The 20503-nt window shown below is 31.9% G+C and overlaps 1 protein-coding gene across 1 annotated transcript; it reads right to left on the reverse strand.

Annotated features, from left to right (window-relative positions):
* Nucleotides 1–829: 829 nt before the first annotated feature.
* LOC139502097 (uncharacterized) lies at nucleotides 830–16568 on the reverse strand. Its single transcript, XM_071291460.1, has 4 exons — nucleotides 16455–16568; nucleotides 9992–10102; nucleotides 8758–8919; nucleotides 830–3640 (listed from the first exon to the last, which is right to left on the reverse strand). The coding sequence occupies exons 2-4, from the start codon at nucleotides 10091–10093 to the stop codon at nucleotides 1454–1456; spliced, it is 2451 nt and encodes an 816-aa protein (XP_071147561.1). The 5' UTR covers nucleotides 10094–10102; nucleotides 16455–16568; the 3' UTR covers nucleotides 830–1453.
* Between the last annotated feature and the right edge of the window lie 3935 nt (nucleotides 16569–20503).

The following is a 20503-nucleotide window of genomic DNA, read 5'->3' on the forward strand; positions in this document are numbered from 1 at the left end:
AAACATGACAAACAAAAACCTGCTCAACTTTACATTAATTTAAGTTCCGACAGAATGTATCATGTTGCATGAATTTAACATTCCTTTAATTTCTGTGTTTTGTCAATTCGAGATGTAAATTGAGTGAAATTCACTAGAAATTAATAATTAAGGGGATATAACTTGGTAATTTGCTATCAATCCAATAATTAAGGGGAGATAACTTGGTAATTTGCTATCAATTCAATAATTATGGGGAGATAACTCGGTAATTTGCTATCAATCCAATAATTAAGGGGAGATAACTTGGTAATTTGCTATCAATCCAATAATTATGGGGAGATAACTCGGTAATTTGCTATCAATCGTATAATTAAGGGGAGATAACTCAGTAATTTTCTATCATTCCCACCAGACTTTGTCTAGATATTTCTTGAATTAACAGACAAGCAGAAACAAAAGTCCTACTATTTCTAACCCAGGATAAGCATGCCTTCAAAATTGAGTGGTTTGATTGGTTGGTTGTTTTTGCCCATGTTTTGAAATTTTTCTAAATTGGATGAATTCTTACAAATACAAGCTGTGGCACTTAAGTTTGAGGTAAAATAAATATAAGGTCAATAATTGTTCAAACTTCATTGATGACATTTGTTGTTGATGTTTGAATTATAATTTGTTATTGACAAATATTTCAAACAAATTAAAAACCTTCGATGAGCTTTTCACTGGTTATATGAAAATATATACAGTATTGACAAAATTTAAGCATGTAAATAAATAATAAACAAAATATAGCACAACACTTATAAGTAAATGAAAAAGACAAAATAAAAAAATTTGCTTATTAATCATTTACTGATATTTAATTTTAAAAACGATCTATAAATTGAATTGCAATAACTAGAAAGTATCATGAGCACTATATATACTAATAATCTCCCAATCTGGCTATTACATACATATTCAGACAGTACACTGCATGAAAAATTAAGAGTCAAAAGTATCATTTATTTTAACAGAAATAAGCAATTTATTTTAAAACCCAGTACTAAACATCAAAATAGAATAAGATTTGAAGAAAAAGTCACTTAAATTCTTATTTTTTTTGTAACGTCAGATATAGTTTTTACTTTGATCTTTACAAATTATACTTGCAGAGAAATATGTTCAGTCAAGAATTAAAATGTTATTTTCCTTTACTATTTCTACCATTACTGGTTATGATTCTTAACTTGGTCATATTTTTTGCCATTGGTGAATAAAGGGAAATAAAATCAATGCTTATCTAAATGTTCATCAGATAGATAAATATAGATCTGGAGGAGATGGGGCTGATAAAAAAATAACATAATCAACCAAGAATTCATCCAAAAAATAACAAAAAGCAAACTGAAAAACAAACACAATATACAGCTTTGCATTTCTCTATATTTTAAGCGGCTGTAATAAAGATGTTAAACAAAGTTTCTTTTTTTTAACACTTCTTTTTCTCTTCCATTACTTTTCTATCACCTTCCCTTTGGAAAAAGTAGAAAGCCTCTCCTAGCAAAACTGGTACGGCACGATTATCGAGATAATAAGAGTGGAACTTCTCAGCCCCATCTCCTCCAGATCTATATTTATCTAGCTGATGATTTAACGCTTTCCAATCAACCTGTATAGCAGGGTAAAAATCCTTCAGAAACTGCATATACTTAGGTGTAGGAAATGGTATCTTGACTCTGATAACATCCATAAGATAAGGATCGTCCATGACACAGTTATCCATAGGAAGGGAAACAGCTTTAGATATTTCTGTAATATACTCATTCTCCATCAATAAGTAGTCGATATATTTACGTATCAGACCTCTATGACTAATTGATCTTACATGAGTTGGATCAACGTCGACTTTTGATCCACGATCCTTTGACATAAATTTTGGATGAATCAAGACAGTCTTTGTTGGTGGTGCAGGAACGAACAGATTTTTCACAATTTCATCATAGTTAGCCACAGATTCTTGAGGTATTTGTTGTTGTCTTGATCGTTTTCTTCTTTTTGTCGGACTGCTACCATCATCTTCAAAGTTATGTTTATCATGTTTCTGATCTAAAAGAACAATCTTTCTGACTTGTCTTCTGCAATCCATTGGAACATTACCTACTTCTTGAAATGGAATATTTTGTCCTGGAATGCCGGCTCTTGGTACGGAATAATCAAGTGGTACACCCATAGGTAGTGGGTGAAAATTTCTATAATCTGGTGGCAATCTAGCCTCATCGTCATATTCATATGACATCCTATGTTGACTAGTATTACTCCCTGACATCCTTACGGGCATTCCCATGTTTCCATATGGTGTGTTTTCTGGACTTTGAAATGGTGGTTGACCTTGGTTGATTATGTTATTATTGCTATCATACATAGCTATATTCTGAAAATTTCCTTCCCACTGCCCATAGGGATCCTGTACTGGTTGACCAAACATGTTGGGTTGCCATGTGGATGATGGGCTTTGTCCATACATTGCCTGGAGTGGATAGTTTCCATGATAATTAGGTCTAGGATACACTTCCCCATGGTCTACAGAACTACAATAACCATATCGTGAATTAGTGACGTGAGTTTCTGCACCATTGGAATGTGGTGCATATGATATGTTTCTACAAGAGGCCATATCTGTCATCAGTCTGGCAGCTGCTATAGCATCCTCATCGTGACTATCGACTGGTCGTGGAAAACCTTGGTACTGCCTAGATACTTGTTCTTGGTGTTGATGTAGCACTGGATCTGACTGAATACTAGGTATTATGTTATCTATAGAATGATCATCATCGTCATCAAGATTACTATCGTCAGAGTGGGTTTGCCGTGTAAATCTCCTCTCTGAATTTGTTTTCCTACCTTCCTGTGACATATGATAATCGGCCAGAGTCATCATCTGTTCATCTCCATCTTTTTTCCGTCTTTTACTCTCAACATGATCAGCCTTCTCCTCAGATTTAATTTCAGTTTCTCCTATTTTCTTACTAAGTTCAGCTATATCTTTAAAACTTCTTTTACTACTCTGTTCATGGCTATGTTTCTCAGCATCATCATCAGATTCCTCGTCTTCGAGACATATTGTAATTGCTTTATCAAACACATCCATTACTGTATCATTAGAGGAAGTTGTTATCTTCCTATGTTTTCTTTTCAGGTGTTTAAATACAGCTGTCTCTTTCTTTGACACATCGGATGGCGTTTTGGATTCAAGTGTCTCTGCCTTTTGGGGCATTTCTGAAGACTTTTTGGATTCAGGTTTCTCTGCTCTAGTGGACAAATCTGGTGATTTTTCATGCAGCTGCATATCTTCCCTAGCAGAGTCATACAAATTCTTTTCCTTTAGCAGCACATCTTTCTTAGGTGACTCATCCAGTAATTTTTCTAATAGCTTTACACTTTTTTTTGACACACCTGAAGACTTTTTTGGTGATGGTTTTTCTGTTTGATCAGATACATCTATTGACTTCTTAGGTGTCAACATCTTGGTCTTTGTTAACTTTATGTGACGTGGGGATTCCCTATTTGGCTCTTCTGAAGATTTCTGTGTTAGTAGCTTTTCTTCCTCCTTTACAACACTTAAAGACTTTTCAGTCTGAAATATCTCTTCTTTATCTAATTCTTTTGGGACTCTCACCTGCAAGCACAAATTGAAAAGTAACTTAATATACAGGGGTTCCTCGCATGAATCTAACTTTATAGAAACTAGAGGCTCTAAAGAGCCTGTGTCGCTCACTATGGTCTATGTGCATAAGTAAACAAAGGACACAGATGGATTCATGACAAAATTGTGTTTTGGTGATGGTAATGTGTTTGTAGATATTACTTTACTGAACATTCTTGCTGTTAACAATATATATATCTATAATGCACTTTGCCCAGTAGTTAGAGAAAAAAAAACATTTTGTAAAAATTTACCAAAATTTTATTTGCAGATCTTACTTTGCTGAACATAATTGCTGTTTTAAGTTTATCTCTATCTATAATAATATTCAAGATAATAAACAAAAACGGCAAAATTTCCTTAAAATTACCAATTCAGGGGCTGCAACCCAATAGCTGGTTGTCCTATTCATCTGAAAATTTCAGGGCAGATAGATCTTGACTTGAATAAACAATTTTACCCATGTCAGATTTGCTCTAAATGCTTTGGTTTCAGAGTTATAAACCAAAATCTACATTTTACCCCTATAATATTTTTGGCCATGGCGGCCATCTTGGTTAGCTGGCTGGGTCAGCGGACACATTTTTTTAACTAGATACCCCAATGATGATTGTGGCCAAGTTTGGTTAAATTCGGCCCAGAAGTATAAGAGGAGAAGATTTTTGTAAAAGATTACAAAAGTTTAAGAAAAAATGGTAAAATTGACTATAAAGGACAATAACTCCTTAAAGGGTCAACTGACCATTTTGATCAGGTTGACTTATTTGTAGATCTTACTTTGCTGAACATTATTGCTGTTCACAGTTTATCTCTATCTATAAAGTATTCAAGATAATAACCAAAAACGGCAAAATTTCCTTAAAATTACCAATTCAGGAGCAGCAACCCCTCAACCGGTTGTGACGATTCATCTGAAAATTTCAAGGCAGATAAATTTGACCAACAATATTACCTATGTCAGTTTTGCTCTAAATGCTTTGGTTTCAGAGTTATAAGCCAAAATCTACATTTTACCCCCATGTTCTATTTTTAGTCATGGTGGCCATCTTGGTTGGCTTGCAGGGTCATCGGACACATTTTTTTAAAACTAGATACCCCAATGATGATTATGACCAAGTTTGGTTAAATTTGACCCAGTAGTTTAAGAGGAGAAGATTTTTCGTAAAGCTGGACGACGGCTCAAGTGATGAGAATAGTTCAGTTGGACTTTCGGGCCAATCGAGCTAAAAAGTTGGCATACGTGACAAAAGCAGAAAAAAACTATAATGCCCCCATCTCATATCAGATGGAAAGAAAAACTATCATTAATGTTTTAGTAAATCTGGCTGTTGGTTTTCTCTTTTGAATTGTTCTATTTTTGTCACCCATAACCTTTAATTAGATGACTGTATACGGACAATATATAATCTATTGTTGATCACATCCTTATTGTTTGATGAATAGCTATTACTCTGTTTTATATCAGTCAATGTATTGGCATAAACAGTTTAGGAATTCCTTGATATGGGTGAAATTTATTACATTTTCTGTTTTCTGATGAATCTAGCTTACAAAAATTTTAAACCCCTATACAATCTGCTTTGAAAAGGAGATTGCTCTCCCAGCTAAATTAAAGGGCATAAAATAGTAAAATCCTGGATGTATGGGAGGTAACTGTTCATATTCACATCAGTTTCAATGAACAAAGCTGTGAAAAAATTGAATTGTCTAGTAAATGAATAAATATTGCTTATTCCGTTTTATAATAATTCCTTGTCTGTATGTAGATACTTAAAGACATTGATAAATCAATAAGTGCTGAGAAGTCATAATAATCCAGGATTTGTCTGTCACTGGTAACAACTCCCAAACGTAGGTAAGCTTGTGTTAAAATTCAAATATAATGGTCAAGGCCATGTGAAAATTTCCAACATATCTTAGGTTTGTATAAATTATTTCTTAACATTAAAAAAAGACATTGTGGCATGATTGCCAATGAGACTCTCCACAATAGACCTAAATGACACAGAAAGGAGAAGGTTCACGAAGGGTTAAAATTGGCCCTGATTTTTTTTATGTTTTTTAAATCGGGCCAAACAATTACAAATTTAATACAGAAATACTTGTGATAATACTAATAAGACAAAAATATTTTTTCTGACACTTTTCTTTACAATTTATGGAGCTATGACCACATCAATAAACATAATTTGTATTAAAAGGTCAATTTTGGTAGTTTTTTTCCATAATTTTAATTATTTTTGGCAAAATTAACCTTGGCCGCCATCTACGATCCAAAAAGTTTTTATATTGATGAAATCTATATCAAAATTGGAATCTTTTGATTACAACACATTCTGGATTGTAGGTGGCGGCCAAAGTGTTTCCAAGGCTTTTAGGTCTGAAAAATGCACAAAATCATCATATTTTGACAAAATGACCAAAATAGGCTTACTTTGGAGAATATTATATACTCTTATGAAAAGAACTGATATATTTAGCATTTAAACTTTTGAAATAGAACCATTTACAAATCAAATTGAGACTTTTTTGGTGTTTTATGATAAAATTGATATTTTAGGCCATTTTGTGCCATAAGTGAACCTTGTCCTTAACAACTATAGGTCACTGTACAGCCTTCATCAATGAGCAAAGCCTGTACCTGAAGTTGGAACTATGATATTGGCTTTTTTTCTTTTTTTTACACGCAATAATCTGACAGTCACATTTTAAATTTTCAAAATCATGGGTACAAGTTTTCATCTATTTTTATAGGATGTTATCAGCATTTAATTTTTAGCTGTCAACAAATAGAGTCCTTAGTGTCACTGTGTGGATTGTTTATAAATTGTAAATGTTTTTCATATACTTTCAAGATTATGTATTTCTTTATATTTTATGCATAAAACAAGTAGGGGGATAATATTACCAGAAAATAAAACAAGAATGTGTCCATAGCACATGGATGCCCAACCCAGACTATCATTTTTTCTTTATCCAATGAAATGTAAAATTAGGGTCAGAAAACTCTAATTTTGGCATTAAAATAAGAAAGATCATAACATAGGGAACATGTGTAGTAAGTTTCAAGTTGTTTGGACTCAAAAACACAAAATTGTCCATATTTTGAAGTAGAGCCAATAGACTTTTCTATAATGTGGATAATCATATGTGGAAAGATAACAACTAACCAGGTTTTTGCAACAAGACAGACACAAAAACAAGGGGCAGGGTCAATCCAGCCCCAGTGAGATCTCAATCTGTTCACCTATTTTCAATCTCAATCAGCAGACTAATAAAAAATTGAATGACAACAAAAAGAAAACTGTGCTAATTATATAAACTTTTGTTGATATGCATGCATTATTTATGTATATGCAAATATCTAAAAAAAATTTAAGGCCGTTAATTGAAAACTGAAGCCGTTTTACACAAAATATATACCGTTCCCAATTTCCCTGCTTGACTTTTACCTGAAACTACTATAACACATGTTATGATAACATATGTGTTATAGTAGTCTCAGCTTTTACATACTAGAAGCCAGATTCTCATTTTATGCAACCCAGCCAAAATTTATAAATAAAAAAAATATGTATCTTACAAGACTTGTGTCGTTATTTGTATGTTTATTGTCTATAAAAGGATCTATATGCTAAAAATACAATATTACAGTTCTAGGAAAACAATAAATGACAATCAAAATAGGTCTCAAGACAAACAAATATTAAATACTCAGTCTCTCAAGTAAAATATATTTTCTGATGTTGTTTTTAAACAGAGAATTATAGCATTAGTCTAAAAAAAAGAGTTCAGAAACACACAAGATATAGAGTGCGATAAAAAATAAGTAGGGGACTTAAGGAAAAAACACTAGGCTCTAAAAAAAAGTCAGAGTACAACATCAGTCCACATCTCATAGAAAAATAAATGTTGAGCAGGTAGAACAAAATAGTTCTTGTAATAATGTTTAATAGACCGTTAATTCAGAAATATTTATGTGCAACTGATGAACAATACACAAATGCAAGATTCATTATTGCGATTACAGGAAAAGCTATATTAAAATACTGCTATAAAATTTTTAAGTTTTTATTTTTCTGGAAACTTTTCTGTTAATATTTTTGGAATACTTTCTCGTTTAACACTTCAAAAAAATAGTAACACTTGTTTTTATGTAAGATAGTAATATTTATGTGCAACTGATGAACACAAATGCATAGATTCATTATTGTGATTACAGTTGTTTTAATGTAAGATAGTAACATTCTTTTATTTTAATATCCAGAGTTGTCTCCCATGCATTGTTCAGTTTGTTTGTGAATTACAATACTGTACATTTTAGTTTATACCAGACATCCATAATATCATAATCATCTTTTTATCATGACTATATGTTGTGTGATGCCTAATCACTTGAGCAAACATAATTATCAGCATATTTTATAGTAGTAACATGACAAATGTCTTATATGGAGCAGGATCTGCTGCCCTTTCAAAGCACCTGAGATTACCTGCAGTGTTAAATTAAGTTTGTGTTGCTCAATTTTTATTTTCTATGTTGTTTTTAAAGACTAATTTTAGTCTTTTGGTTTTTTGGTTTTTGACATAGCATTGCCAGTTTGTCATTTGGTAATCCTCTGTCATAAAATTATGTATCCAAAAATAAAGGATTACTGCTTGAATACTGTCTTGAGTAGATTTAATACTAGTATTGCATAAGCTTGCAAGTGCAGTATATATATTGTTTGAGGAATATTATACACCAATATTTACACAATTACCTTAGCAAAGCTTTAAAACTGTTTGTAACATGTTTCTGTAATTGTCAATATAGCCTCTACAGGGCCAAATCCAGCCATTTTAAAAAGGGGGGGTTCCTAACCCAGGACAAAGGGGGGGTTCCAATTACATGTCCCCTTTCAAATGCATTAATCGCCCCAAAAAAAGGGGGGTTCCAACCCCCGGAACCCCCCCTCTGGATCCGCGCCTGCTCTAATTTGAATTTTTATTTGCTTGAAATGTGTTGTTGGTATACAATATAATGTTTCATTGGACCACTTTTTGAGGGAAAGATAAAAATTACTGTTATTTTGAATTTTTATTTATACCTCTGTTTGTTCCTTCTGTGTTTCAGATGTTGAAGGGCTTGTTTGATTGGATTCATTAGCACCATTATCTGAAATTTGAGATGAATTCTCTCCAACATCTATTCCTGGTTCTTTTATTTCTGTCTTTCTGCTGTTCCTTTTTCTTAATGTTCTTGGTGTTACCTATTAAGTAAAATTTCAAATCAGAGATGATATTTTCATGGATATGTGATACAAAATAGTCATATTATTTCCTTTAAATGAAATTTCTTACAATTAAAAACTATAGTTGTGCATAGAATATTTAGATTCACCCCTCTAACATCATAAAATAATAGAAATCACATTAAAACAAATAAGAAGGCATAGACAGATGTTTATTCATCCAATCCTTGCATGTTTTACTTTGTGTACATTAAAAGTCATTGATAAAAAGAGAATAAAAGAAAAGTGTTTAAATGTCCTACACAGATGTACACATTTTATCTGTCCATGAGAAATACAAAAATGTACAGCCAATAAATTTTTCATAAATATCCTACACAAAATATAGACGTGAGATAGCTTACAATGCAATTTTCAATAACTAATGTCTATTTCCAAGAGGCATAACTCAGGTAAAAAAAATGTTCAGCACTAATTACAAACTTGTCTGATACCTGCCAATTTTCAAAATGCCCATGTGGGTTTTACGTGGAAGATGGCTCTTATAGTCCTTCAAAACCTTTAAGGGGGCCTCCAAATATATCTTAATGGTTTTTTTTGGCTTCTTCATACTTTTACAAGCCTATAGCCATTGTAAAATTAATTGTTTTGTTAAAAAATTGTGGACAAAATTGTTCTTTCATTTTAGGAGCCTCCATAGATTTGAGAGCATAATTAACAGGCAACTTTCCATATGATTTAAATTCCAAAGAGCACAACTCATTAATTTTTTTTTATCAGAATTAAGACATTTGAGATAAATTTCTTAAAATCTTGGCATGAATGGTATACCCGGTATATGTGAGATACCCTGCAAGATTCAATATAGATTTTAATACACACAACATCACAAGGAGTAAAAACAAATAAATATTTTGTGGTTTTTCTTGTTGGATTGCTGCTGCAAAATATTAGTAACGATGTTTCTTTAACACTTTATATTTAATCATACTATATCACAGTATATGCATTTGTATCTGCACCACAATGTATTATTCATGTGTTGATTCTGATACCCAGACATTGATTCTAACATTTTAGATATTTTTACCACAAGTTCATTCTCTTTCTCATTTCTGTTGATAATGTCATGTTCTGTTCTGGAAGATGAACTATCTGTAGACTTGTGACGTTTTCTGTTCTGTTTAACCATTTTTGAAACCTTTAGAAAAGGAAAAAAATGTAAAATAGTGTATGGTATTACAGAATTATGTCATGTGTATTGATGGTACTTATATTTAAGCAGAACAAAAAATATTAACATAATCTATCCTAGTTTTTAAACCATTTATTATCACTTTATTGCTAGTTTTTTGTCATTACTGGTCATTGCAGTCTGCACAAAAAACTTTTTCAACTACTAGTCCGAAGACCAATATTCTGACATTTCTCTTATTGGTCCAAACAAAGTTTTGCAAAAACTTACTAGTTTGATTGAAATTTTACTAGTCTGGGGCATCGGACTAGTGGCTAACCGTGCAGACTGATTGAAAAGGTTCCCTTAAAAATTTGACATCAAAATAGCAAATGTCTGAAGCCAAAAAGTGTCACTGATTCTGAGGTCATGTGTTGCAGGTTCAGAAATAACAATAAGGTCTTGCAATACCTCATTTAATTCTGCAAAAGCTGAAATCAATGATCATTGATATTTGGAAGATTTAAAAATAAGCTATATTGCTTGTATGCTCTTTGCCTGTCTTGGCTTTAAAACACTGTTTGGGTAAATTGCTTACCCAAAGGACAAGGTATGATAAGGGCTATTTTTGGCCCCTCTCCAAATAAGTTTATATGATATCAATGATGGTCTTAGTGTACACACTTGAAAAAATAATGATTTTATTGTGTTTCGGTGAAAGGAAGGTTGCCTAGCAACGGTTTTTATTAAGAATGAAAATTATCACATATTAATTGCTTTATCATTACAAATTTAAATATTTGCAAATAATATTGTTTGTCAAAGAAGAACTTGAAATTACAAATGAAAATTCCCTTTGATTTTGTTTATTATATGCTTAAAAACAACCGTAGCAACATAAATATTGCCTAGCAACGGTTAAAAAATGGGTGATTGTATGAATTAAGCAGTTGTTTGAAGATTTTTCTTTCCTTATGGTGTTTCATTCCAATATTTTTTCATATATATCTTTTTTTATTCTTTACAAATTCTGTATTGAGCATAGCAACACAAGTGTTGCTTAGCAAGTAAGCAACAGCAAAACATGTTTGAATTAAAGCCAACTACAAATCAATTAGTCATTTTATTGAACAAATTAAATTCAATGCAATGCACATTGTCTGTTTGTGAACATGTTTAGTTAGAAATGAGAAGTTAGTTTACTTTTTACATGTTGTGTCCTGGAAGGAGAGTAGTATCATTGGTACTCATACCACATCTTCTTATTTCTATATATGTTACAAAAGTTATTTCTTTTGGGTGGATGTGTATGTTTATCAAAATGACATTATCAATATGCTTGATTTCTTGATTGACAACATATTTGTTACGTTCGGAGGACATGTTTTTCAAAGGACTATCAACATTTCCAATCTTTATTAAAGATCACATAAAAGAATATTGTGATTCTCAACAGATTGAAAATGTCAACATCTCTGATGCTTTTTGTACTCAGATTATTAATAATAAGAAACCAAAATTTGTGTATAAGAGTCTTATTGATCATATATTTCAACCTCCCCTTGAAAAATTTCAGAAATGGGAGCAGTTGATAGACTCAGAAATTGAAAATTGGCAAAAATATTTTATGCTACTAAGGAAGTCTTGCAAAGATACCTATTTAAAAAGCTTTCAATACAAAATACTTCACCAAATAATTCCTACAAACTCTTTTTTGTACAAGATAAAGAAGAAAGATTCTAGTTCATGTACTTTTTGTAAACTTGATGACGAAACTATTGTACATTTTTTCTATGATTGTCCAATAACATACCAATTTTGGTCATCATTATTACAGCAAATAAGATTGTATAGCAGGGATTTTGCCATCAGTAAAAAGCAGATATTCCTTGGTTTCTATTCAGAAAGCTTATTCATGAATCTTTTATTTTTAGTAGCAAAAAATTATATATATAAATGTAAGTTTAAGGAACTTACTCCTAATATTTTTGGTTTTAAAAATAGAATAAAACAATATCAGTCATATGAATATTATATTGCAAAGAAAAATAATAATGTCGATGTATATGAAAAATTTTGGACCCCACTACAATATATATTTCCACCATAGAGTATGATATTAATCTGTGAGCAAATTTTTTTTGACTAGATTTTGTTTATTCTTTGATGCATATACATTTGTAATTGTAAACAATAATTGTGTACATAATTAAGTAATGTATGTGTGTATGTAAGTAAGAATTGTATGTGTGTATGAGAGACTGAGAGAAAGTGAAAGTGAATGCAAGTGGTTCTCATTTCTTTTTTCTATTTACCTCTTTACATTGGTATTTCCTGATATTTATTTATATATTCATAAATTTCTACCATTTCCGTTTTTTTTATTTTTTTTTTTTTTTGGCTTTCTTATTTCTTAATTACTTTCAGTGTGTTTTAAAGCTTATCTTATAGTTATTTATTTATTTATTTTTATTTTATTTATTTATATTTTTTTCTTGTGAGGGAGGAGTTAAAATTTAATAAAATCATTTAAACATTTATTACTTTAAAAAAGGGAGGGAAGAGAGAAGAAAGAGAAAAAAGAAATGAAACTACTCTTGATTTATAATCTTTGTTTGATTCCTTAAAATCCAAAACTAAATAATATGTCATTTATGAAGAATTGTTTATTTTTTGTTTGTTAGACATTAGACATTTATGTCGAACCATCTTTATATTTGTTAGCATTTATAACTTACATGTATTTATACCGGTATATTATATATATATATTTGGTGAATATTACTAACAACCACTAACTCCTGTATATATAAATATCATTACTAATGTTAACGAGGCCGGGATAAGGTACCGGTAATCGATGTTTTAAACTAACAAATGTAAAGATTTCAATAAAATATGTAAACCTTAAAAAAAAAACAAAAAAAAAACAAAACAAAAAAAACATTCCAATGGGAACGAATTGTGCCCCTCTTCTTTCTTGATAGAGGGTTGTTGATCACATGGATGCTATTAAATCAAGAGTTTCAAATGGTGAAGTTGAAATTATCTCTTCGTAAATTTAAGGGACGTCATCACCAGTTGGTTGACCGTTATTGAATAACCGTTTCACAAATGATATCGGATATGTTCCTTACATCCTAACTACAATCCCCCTCCCTATCATAAATGTGACCTACCAAATTAGACTATTTACCGAATTTGTTATCTCATAAGCAACATGACGGGTGCCACATGTGGAGCAGGATCTACTTACCCTTCCGGAGAACCTGAGATCACCCCTAGTTTTTGGTGGGGTTCGTGTTGTTTATTCTTTAGTTTTCTATGTTGTGTCACGTGTACTAACCCCTAACGGGAGGGATTGTGCCTGATATTCATATGATGAAGACGTAATCTTTCAATCAGTTTAATTGAGGTCTGGAGCTGGCATGTCAGTTAACTGCTAGTAGTCTGTTGTTATTTATGTATTATTCAAGGGGTACAATCAAAATCACGTGATGGATATACACACACCGGAAGTAACAGTCGAGCACACCGCTTGAAAGGTAAATAGTCGTATTTACTTGTTTATATCAATAAAATTTGATAAATAAGGTAGTGCACCGTATGTCGGATACTATCTAGTTTTGAAATACACAATTATCCTTGCTGGAAAGCGTGCAGTTAATGATAACACTTAGACACAGTTCAAAAATTTCACCAGATAACTGTGTCGAAGTGTTTGCAATAACTGCACGCTTTCTAGCAAAAACAATTGTGTATTTTAAAACTACATATTATCCGACATTCGGTGTGCCAACTTATTAATCAAAATTTAATTGATATAAACAAGAAAATGCAACTACTAACCTTTCAAGCGGCGAGTTCGACTGTAACTTCCGGTGTGTATATCCATCACGTGATTTTGATTGTACCCCTTGTTATTGTCATTTTATTTATTTTCTTTTGTTACATCTTCTGACATTGGACTCAGACTTCTCTTGAACTGAATTTTAATGTGGGTATTGTTATGCTTTACTTTTCTACATTGGCTTGAGGTATAGGTGGAGGGTTGAGATCTCATAAACATGTTTAATTATAAACCCCGCCGCAATTTTGCGCCTGTCCCAAGTCAGGAGCCTCTGGCCTTTTTTAGTCTTGTATGATTTTTAATTTTAGTTTCTTGTTTATAATTCGGAGTTTAGCATGACTTCCATTATCACTGTACTAGTATACATATTTTTTAAGGACGCCTACGGGTGCGGGAGTTTCTGGCTAAATTGAAGACCCATTAGTGGCCTTCGGCTGTTGTCTGCTCTATGGTCGGGTTGTTGTCCCTTTGACACATTCCCCATTTCCTTTCTCAATTTTATTGCTTGTCTGTTTGTCCTTTTCATTTTTAGCCATGACGTTGTCAGTTTATTTTCGATTTTTGAGTTTGACTGTCCCTCTGGTATCTTTCGTCCCTCTTTTAAGAGCAGATTCATATAAGATGGATTCTTACAGTATGACCTTTTTATTAATTCATTGTACAATTAAATAAATATAATAAATGAATTAAAACACCTGATATCGTGAGTTCTGACAACGGCCTGGTCAAACCTAAGAATCAAAAATTGGTATTTGCTGATTTCCGTTAATCAATTGGCATTAAGGGGTTAGACTAAGAGCAAACACTAGTTAGATCAGGAATAAATAACCTTTATAAGCTGTATTTGGCAAAAAAAAAAATGAAACTTTAACCCTTTTATGGTTTTTTGACATTTTTTTATTCGACCGTCACTGATGACCCTCACTGATGAGTCTTTTGTATACAAAACACACGTCTTACAAGCAAGATATCTTTAATTATGGTGCGTTTTATTCCTTTCATATTCAATACTTATTTTATTTTCTTTGACGTGTAAATATCTGATTAAAAAATAAAAGAAGCTTTTATTCTTTTGAATATATGTTTAAATTCATTATAGTACTGTTATTTTAGAAGATATATGATTGATTGAATGTTGTTTTCTGACCGTCCAGTGACAAATACTTTATGCATGCATATTTATAACGGAAAGATATGTAGAGAATGATTTGCCATTACATTCCCAGAATTTCTCTGAAGTTTTTCACAGTTCCGTCTAATTTTGGGTCAAATTTCAATGGTCTGCTAAAATGTCACTTTAAATTCAAGATAAATGAATAAAGGAATATCCTGTTTTCCTGTCTCAAATATGTTTATTTTTCGTCCTAAAGAAACTAGCCATTATAGCGTAGCATGAATACATGTCCGTTGTCGGATCCAGTAAATACCAGAAATGATCTCCAATCCGCAGTTTGTTTTTAAAAATTTTGATGATTCAATGAAAACTACGACAATTTTTGTCACTTTTTTTAATTTTTAACTATGAGTGTACTTACGACCCACTAAAATATTTGAACTGCATCAACATTTATGTTCAAGGAATGTCTGGTATAAATATGATCATGGGTCGTAGGTACGCTCATAATTTAAAATGCAGAAAAAGGTTTGGAAAACTGCCATTTTTCTGCCCTTTTCACGAATCTTGAGGTCTTTACAGCAACAGAGCACGAATAATATCAGCAGAAGTTGAAAAATCTATTGATGTTTACAAAAATATAGGTTTTAAACTTTAAAAATAATGTATTATAATTAATGGCAAGTCACTTTTAATTTGAACGAAATTAGGGGGCCGTTCTCTGATGCTTATCGTTCCTTGTCCTTTATCAATTTAAGGTATTATGTCTATAAGGGAACAATCATCTAATTCAAAGAGGAAAGGGGGGGGGGGGTTATGTTTTTTTCTAAAATTTTATGAGAAAAAAAATATTCTGGTCAAGCAGTTGACAAAAAAATTATTCTGGTCAAGCAGATGACAAAGAAAAATGATTCTGAATGCAGATTTTCTGACTCAGAAAAAAAAAACATAGCTCCCCCTCCCCCTTTGAATACACCTTATCGCTAATCCCGGCTGACCCGGCCGCTTGAACTTTTGACGCATACAACAATCACTTTTCCATTGTGGCGTCAGATATTTTGTTTTATGTAAAAGCAACACATCAATAGGCCAACACGGCAACAGTCTGAACAGCCACAGGTGCCACATCTGGAGCATGATTTGCTTACCCTTCTAGTTCTAGACCACATATCTCCAAGTTTAACTCTTTAGTTTCCTATCTTGTGTTTTGCATACGGTTGTTTTTCTCATGTCATTTTTAGGTCGGTTTTTTTTTACATGAAATTGCCAGTTTCTGTTCGTTTTTCACTGGAAATAACTTGTTGGTTCGAAAATGAGTTTCAGTTTGGTATCTCTTTTTTAAATGCACTAGCTGGTTGTGTGTGGCTGAAAATTTGTTTAAAACTATTAACATTCTGCTATATCAATTCTTTTACCTATGATTCAGGTTACATCTATGATCTTTGAACTCTAAACCTATTGCAATTTTCCAAAAAAAATATGTATATTTCTTTGAGGCGTCTGCAACAACAAACAATGCTGAATTGTGGGAAATATGTTTTACTCGGTTATCTCCCATGTATTTTGCAATGCCGCCGCCACCTTTTTCGAGTTACTGATTCACGCACGAGAACAATTTTAATTGTGAAGTATTTACACGACAAAACTCCAAAACTTAGATTTGTTATAATCTATTTCGTTGTCCTCGGAATATAAAAAGAAAATATCACATCCACTCATTTCAGATTCTTTGGTATTCATTGATTTTATAATTTGATTTTAATTTCCACAAAGGTGTGTTCGATTCGAATAATCAAAATCCGCTGTTGACCCTAATAGCTTCAATGCAACATTTGCAAAAATGCAAATAACGTTTTAACATTACGTTAAGCACTCATATTGGCTACTAACTTTTGGTGTTTGTATGGAAATTTGATAATCGGGAAGGATTTTTTTTTTGGCCGAACGGAACATAAATTTTCACATGTTTGCTATCAAGAAATAAAACTTATTATATGTACCCTTGTTTCTACTTAGTTGATTTATTTAGTGTGGGTTTTTTTGTGCGCAAGAAAAAAAATCAAAACATAACTTGATTTCAGATTTTAGGAAGCAGAATATTGATTTCCATCCTGTCTTAGGTAAGACTGTTTTCTTAGTTCTAACCAGACCAGACTATATGTATATGTTCTATAGATCCTTTTACACTCCCTCCCCCTCGTTTTAGAAATTTAAATGGCTGTTCCCTAAGCCCAGACAAGTCACATTAAACAGCCATAATCTTGTATCTATCATTTGCCTAGTCCCAGTTATATTGCATACGATACTATAGTGTCATTAACACTAATAATATCGGATAGTAATGTTTTCGCAACACTTTCGATTGAAATATCAAAAGGATGAGAGAGAAAAAAAAATAAAGACTGTCATATATAATACTAGTATTCTTTATATCAAGGTTTGTATTTTAATTTTTTATGACAATATCCTTCACTCATTATTGATCATTATTGTTTGTCCTTTACCTTCTGATCTTTATGTATAGCACCCGTTTCTTCTCTGTTCTATATTTTGATTGAAAAGTTTTCACTGATCTTTTTTATTGGTAATTATTAGATTCATTCTGTAAACCAAATACTATACATTATAACATATCATCATATCATCTTGTCTTTTTTGCAAGTTTTTTTTCTTTCTTTTCTTGATGACCGGGTCACCGTAACTTTTCAACTGATACAACGCACATTTCGACCTTTTCCGCCAAAATAGTTTAAAAAAAAACCAATTCCATAGTACAAATGATGAAGAACTGAAAACAATACGAACCGTTATTCAAGATTATATAAACCAAAGAATCACTCGCTTTTCAACTGCTACAACTGTAATAACATTAACTGAACAAATTTTGATGCATCAGACTCGCATTTCGACCTTTTTCATCAAAATAGTTGAAAACCAAAAGCATGATACAAATGTTCGAGAACTGAAGACAATACAAACCGTTATCCAAGATTTTATAACGAAAGACTCTATAAACCATTTCATGGTTTTAGCGAAGATAATTTCAGCTACCCGAAACTTATTTTTATATATTTATTCACGATAAAAGGCTTGAATTTGACAGATATCAGAAATAAAGTGACACATATATATAGCATTACCTACCTACCTAGATTTACATTTTACTACATATTATAATTTAAAAAAATAATATGAAGATTGAAATGATATTTTGAGAATACGAATAGACTTGATTAATAATAAGTGAAAATCAAATTCACAATATTTTCACTGTAGTCTAATATTTTAGGATGACCCACAAAAGTTATTGAAACAGTTATTTCCAATGGGGTTCTTTTATGACGAGACTGCCAGTTCACACCAAAGGTTGACACATATATAGGAATACAAACAAAAAATCATTTAGAATCTATCACAGATAGTCTAAATGGATCATGGAAGAGATCCCGAAAGAAAAAGATCATCGTCGATAGGGAATTATGACCGCTACGGATTATTATGACATCAAATACATGTATATAAATATTTTTTTAAAATCCATAGAAATAAGTACAATATTGCATATCCTCGCGGAAGATAATATAAGAATCCAAGAATATGTATTTTTTTATAAAAGTATGTTTTCCATTCATAAGATGTGCCTCCTCTCAACATTTATTTATGTAAAGATTTGAAAACAAATAGTTTGTTTGACATCGGCTTCTATACTCTACTATTTGTCTTCAGACTGAAAAATATGTCCTTTTGCCAGCAATATCAAACTGTTTGCTGATGATACGTCCCTTGTCAAACAAATTGATGACATCTCTGATTGTTTCCAAACTCTGAACAGTGACCTCGTCACGTTGAACACATGGGCCCAGCAATGGTGTGTAACATTCAATGCAGAAAAAAAGGAGTATCTTATTATTTCTAAGAAGAAGCAAATACCACACTACCCTCCATTGATCTTAAATAATGTAAATATAAAGAGAGTTACATGCCATAAACATTTAGGTCTTATCTTGAATGATAAACTTTCTTGGACCGAACATATTGCTGATATTTGTAAGAAATGTCATAATAAACTGAACACTATCTTGAGGATGCGACATATATTACCTAGATTATGCATTGAAAAATTATATAAAACATTTGTTCGTTCATTGCTAGATTATGCAGATGTCATCTATGATAACTACACTAGCGCCGATTCTGCAAACATTGAACATGTACAGAGACGTGCCTGCATTATATCTACTGGGGCAATCAGGGTCACAAAACATGTCACTTTATTGAAAGAGGTTGGTCTTGAGCTTCTCAAAACACGCCGTCAAGTTCATAGACTTACATACTTATACAAAATTAAAAATCATCTTGTCCCAGATTATCTTTGTAATTTTCATCCATTGTTCCATCATAATACTGAAAACTATAACTTAAGACGACATGCTAACCTGATACCCATCAGGTCAAGAACAGTAGCATACTATAACTCTTTTCTTCTAGCTACGATTAGAGACTGGAATAGTTTGTCAGCTGAACTAATTACAGCAACATCTTTGGCAAGTTTCAAAAGGTTGTTAAAGAAGAATCTCAATTTGTGTAGTAAAAAAATATATTCACGAGGACATGGTTATGAGAAAAAGATTCATACTAGATTACGCTTAGGGCTTAGTGCTCTTAATGACCACTTGTATAAATATAATCTAACATTAAATAGGTTTTGCGATTTCTGCCCAGGTAACTGCATTGAAAACACTGAGCACTATTTAATTCATTGCGCCCGTTACACGAACTATCGGATTACTCTTCTACTTGGAATTAAGAATCTGCTTTGTCCAGATATAAATATAGCAATGTTGCGGGATCTATGTCCCAACTATCTGAGCAAAATATTAATAGAAGGTAGTGATGATTTGTCTGATGATACTAATTTAGAGATGTTTGAGTGTGTGTTTCGATTTATTAAATCTTCAAACAGATTTTCTCGATAGCTTAAAAACTTTTTTTTGACCTGATTGTGCTCAAAATTGTCTTTCCATAATCACTATTTTATATTACTGAATCATACATGTTTGTTAATTCGTGTGCATGTGAGTAAGAATGAGCGAGTGATTGGATGGGTGTGTAGTATTTGTATGTCTTGTCCTGTACATATTGTCTTGTCTTGTGTTTAACATGTTTGTATTCAAAACTTTGATAATTGTGAATCTGTATATATCTATGTTGAGGAGATCCACGCGTAGCCTCTGGCTGTTGGCAATCCTCTTTAAATAAATAAAGAATTAAATTAAAATAAGAATACAACGAAACGACCATGCAAATCAACAAATAGTGCTGTTTTTGTGAAGTGCAGTTTCAGTCATTCTTTATTTTAACTACACAAATATCAATGTTTCTTCATGTAGGCTAAGTATTTAATGAATTTGATTGAATATACAAAGTTTTTTTTATGGTGTTCGTATACCGCGTGGTGCTCAAC

The sequence above is a fragment of the Mytilus edulis genome, chromosome 13 (genome assembly GCF_963676685.1).
Source record: "Mytilus edulis chromosome 13, xbMytEdul2.2, whole genome shotgun sequence".
NCBI classification, from domain to species: Eukaryota; Metazoa; Mollusca; class Bivalvia; order Mytilida; family Mytilidae; genus Mytilus; species Mytilus edulis.